Source organism: Propithecus coquereli, unplaced genomic scaffold (assembly GCF_000956105.1).
Source record: "Propithecus coquereli isolate 6110/MARCELLA unplaced genomic scaffold, Pcoq_1.0 Scaffold103, whole genome shotgun sequence".
NCBI lineage: Eukaryota > Metazoa > Chordata > Mammalia > Primates > Indriidae > Propithecus > Propithecus coquereli.
In genome coordinates, this window is record NW_012134192.1 from 3,837,244 (window position 1) to 3,840,976 (window position 3,733).

The following is a 3,733-nucleotide window of genomic DNA, read 5'->3' on the forward strand; positions in this document are numbered from 1 at the left end:
AGATTATAGTTATAAATACTAAAAGAAGCTCAAGGTCCTTACTAAGTCTAAAAAAATTGATAGAAAATATAAATTTTCCCATTGTGAGGAGGAGTGAAGCACCACGTCTGGCAGATAGAAGTGTCCCCATCATCGCAAAGTTCCTCCATCGAGGGTCGGGGGCTGTTCACTGGGCTTAGCCACAGACCCCATGAGTTCTCTCTTAGGACTGTCTGACTTTCTTCTACCCAGTTGCGTCCTCAGCAAACAAACTTTGGATTACTTCGATACCTACCCAGGTGCTTGGATACCAGAATAGAATTTCCCAGTTTCTGAAAAGTTTGATCTGTCGTCATAAAGGTACTATTTTGGTAAATTTAACGTGAGCATGAATAGTCTTAGGCCCGGTCCCTCTGAGATGACCTGAAAGTTGAGGAAACAGACCTTCAAAGCTAAAAAGATAGACTGGGAACCCAAAGCGAGCGCCGCTCCACGCACTCGCAGGAACGGAAGCTGGCCTCGCCCAGGACGCCACCAAAAACCCACCTGGTACATTCCTTTGACAACAGCTATGGCGTCAGCTAACTGCTGATAGAAGCATTTTCTCATATTATCCTCATTCTGCAAACCAAAAATAAATACAATAAGCACCACGATGTATTTCCAAATGTGACTCACACCTACTAGGGAGGGACTCGTGCTAAAAAAAATAATCATCCAAATCATCACAATGTGTTGAAAACTTCAATTTCCAATAATTTCCCCCTCACTACAGCTATTACAACACATTCAATTTTTACTTATACTTAACCAAAAGCAATAGAGAGATCATACAGATAAAATACACACAATTTGGACACTCCATTTCATCTTATATATCAAGTCAAGTCTTTTAGTGCCTTCCTAGAACTGCTTTTAAGAGTAGTAAAATCCATTTGGGATTCATATCTTCTTCTGATCCTTGTGCTTTTTCGAATGGGATATGCCCACGAAAAGAAACCTAGGGTGGCTTATTTATATACTAGAGTTATTTTCTGATTAATCAAATAATTCGATTGTATCTGTTTAGGATAATAGTGAAAGATAGGACATGTTTAAAAAATATCTTTGATTCTGATCTCAGTTCTGATTCCAGCACGGAGTGTCAACAACAAACAGGCCTTAGAGTCAGATAGGGTTGAATTTAAATATCATCGTGCCCCTTCCTGTCTGACCTTAAGCAAGTTACTTAAACTTGGCAAGCGCAGTTTATCTGTAGATCAGGGATAATAGAATTTCCATTTTAGGATTTTGAGGGACTTACAGAGTAAATATATTTAAAAGGTTCAGCACAATACTTAGTATGGTGCAGTTAGCAAAAGATGGGGTTTTTCCGCCACTAACTCTCTAACTCTTGAACACGTCTCCCCCTCTTCCTCTCCTCCTTTCTTGGCTGTAAATGCTTGTCTCAATTTTGATAATATAAAATGTGAACAGCAGATATTTTCAATAAAATAGCGCTCCTCCAAAACTTAAAAAAAAAACCATAAAACTGGAGGTTTTTTGTTTTTTTGTTCTATAGCACAGAAATAATAGCGACGCATGCTGATAACAGATAAATATGCTACCCTGACCAAAGATTTTAGGAAATTCCTTAAAGCAGCAGTTTTTATGTCTTTGGCTCCCACAGAGCCATTAAAGAACAAATAAGATCATATGAAACTGTGGTTAAGAGCATCAAGCATCAAGCTGCCTGGCCTGGAACCTAAGCTCTGCTGTTTTTTAATGGTGACCTTGAGCAAGTTAACTAACCTTTCTGTGCCCCAGTTTTCTCATCTGTAAAAGAGGGGAAAGAATTTTACCTACTTCATAAGGTTCGTGTAAGGATTATGTGAGTTCATATACCAAGTGCTTGCAAAAGTTTCTGACACAGAGTAAAACTCTATGTATTAACTACTACATGAGACATAACCTATGTAAATGCAATCGCTCTCATAAGTTCTAAATTCAAAACTGCAGTCATACATATCAACGCAGAAGATCAACCCACACGTAAAACAAAGGAAAGGAGAGAATGGCTACCTGTTGACGGTGTTTTTCGAGCTCTCCGATCCTGTCACGTAGAACATTGAGGAGATTGTAAGACTCCTCTTTAAGTCTGTCCTCAAACTTCAACTGAAGCAACTGTTTGAGGAACCCAAACTCCACCTGGAGGGATTTAACAATCTAAAAATCGAAAAACATACATTATTGTAGAGAGTAGAGGCCTTCTGTGTGAAGATTCCAGCATCTTTTCTGGAGATGGCCCTGTAACCTGGGTCCTGGTCGGAAGACTGTCCCGTCCTTTAAGATGACCTCTCAGATGTTGTACACGCTGGAAAATTCCAGCAACCGCGCCCTAGGTGGCTAGGCTTTCAAAATGGCTGTTCATTTTCCAAACTAAGATATGCTAATGGATTAAGGGAGAGGAGGTTCCTAGCAGTTTCTTCCCATACAGAATAAAATATTAATATCTGTGCTAACAGATATTTTGTCATTCCCCAACATGTATAGTTTTCAAGATGCGGATTTCAGATCAGGAAAGATAAGCAAGAAATAGCATTTGTTTAGAATCTATCAGCCCTAATATATTTTTTTTTTATTTCAGCATATTATGGGGGTACAGATGTTTAGGTTACGTATGTTGCCCTTGCCCCCTCTCCCCCCCTAAGTCCGAGTTTCATCTAATATTTAAATATATAACCAAGTGTTGACTAAGAACCATTTGTAATAATCAAAACATAACGTATTTTACCATCGATTTAAAATATATTCACTAGCTAATCTTCTCCTGCTCTGAATGGAAACTTTAGAAAATCCCATGACTTTTCTGTTCATTCTTGGGAACAGAGAGTCCGACCATCGCTCCACACGCGGCCTCAAAGTAGCATTTAGAATGTGACTACTATGAGTAAAAATGCTTCCAGCTTCATTCAAAGGTTAAGATTTCTCCCTGTGCTCCAAGCCGAGGGCAGCAGTTGGCAGCTGCCTATGTTTAAAGAAGAGTAGGATTCGCCCTTGAGCTCTTTTTTCTCTCTTACCTCCTGCCCAACACCCCAGCGGCTGTATCTCCATCAGGGGCAAGGCAGAGGATAAAGGGGCATGCCTGCTCTTACCTGGCAGGGTGGCTTCACTTTGGTCTTCTGCCCGGGTGAAGCCCAACAGAAGAACTAACTCTTCTTTCCTTGGGCACTATAGGAGCTTTTCTAGAGATTCTGATTTCTGTGCGTACATCTTGATCCAAGTAGATGCTTCTCTACTCTGGGTGGTCACTTGCTACTCCTTTCTCAGCCCGTGAGAATCTGGAGTTCACCTCTTTTCTCTCCCTGCTGTAGGGGTCCTCTGTCCCCCCAGATAGCTCTACTGAACGAAACCCAGAATGACTCCACCTTGGTTCTCTCTCTCTCTCAGGTGACATATGGTCTATGAAAGACAATTACACATCCCTTACCCCAGCAACTCTGGAAGTGCAGACTGATCTCAACCTAGCCATTCTATCTTCTCGTCTTCTCGTCAAAGCCTATTTTAGCATCCTTAAGCACGAATCCAGCAGCAGTCCTTTGTGTCTTCCAACAGCAGCGAACATACCCAAGCGCCACGGAAGCCCTCCTTGCTAACTCTGAGTGGAAGGACAGTGCTTCTGCTGGCCCTGGCCCCATACGGACTGTGGCAATCATTCTTTCTAAAGAAACTGTTTCAGCAGTTTTTCCTCTTCACCCCCTGATCTCCTTTTTAT

At 41.3% G+C, this 3,733-nt stretch overlaps 1 protein-coding gene across 1 annotated transcript in view; it reads right to left on the reverse strand.

The window, feature by feature from the left end:
* LOC105810252 (chromosome unknown open reading frame, human C10orf67) overlaps positions 1-3,733 on the reverse strand; it is a 134,554-nt gene that overhangs the window by 106,442 nt on the left and 24,379 nt on the right. The window contains exons 3-4 of the mRNA XM_012644191.1: positions 2,041-2,184; positions 526-600 (exon numbers count right to left, since the gene is read on the reverse strand). Of these exons, the coding sequence (XP_012499645.1) occupies positions 526-600; positions 2,041-2,184 (219 nt within the window). The remainder of the gene's footprint in view (positions 1-525; positions 601-2,040; positions 2,185-3,733) is intronic.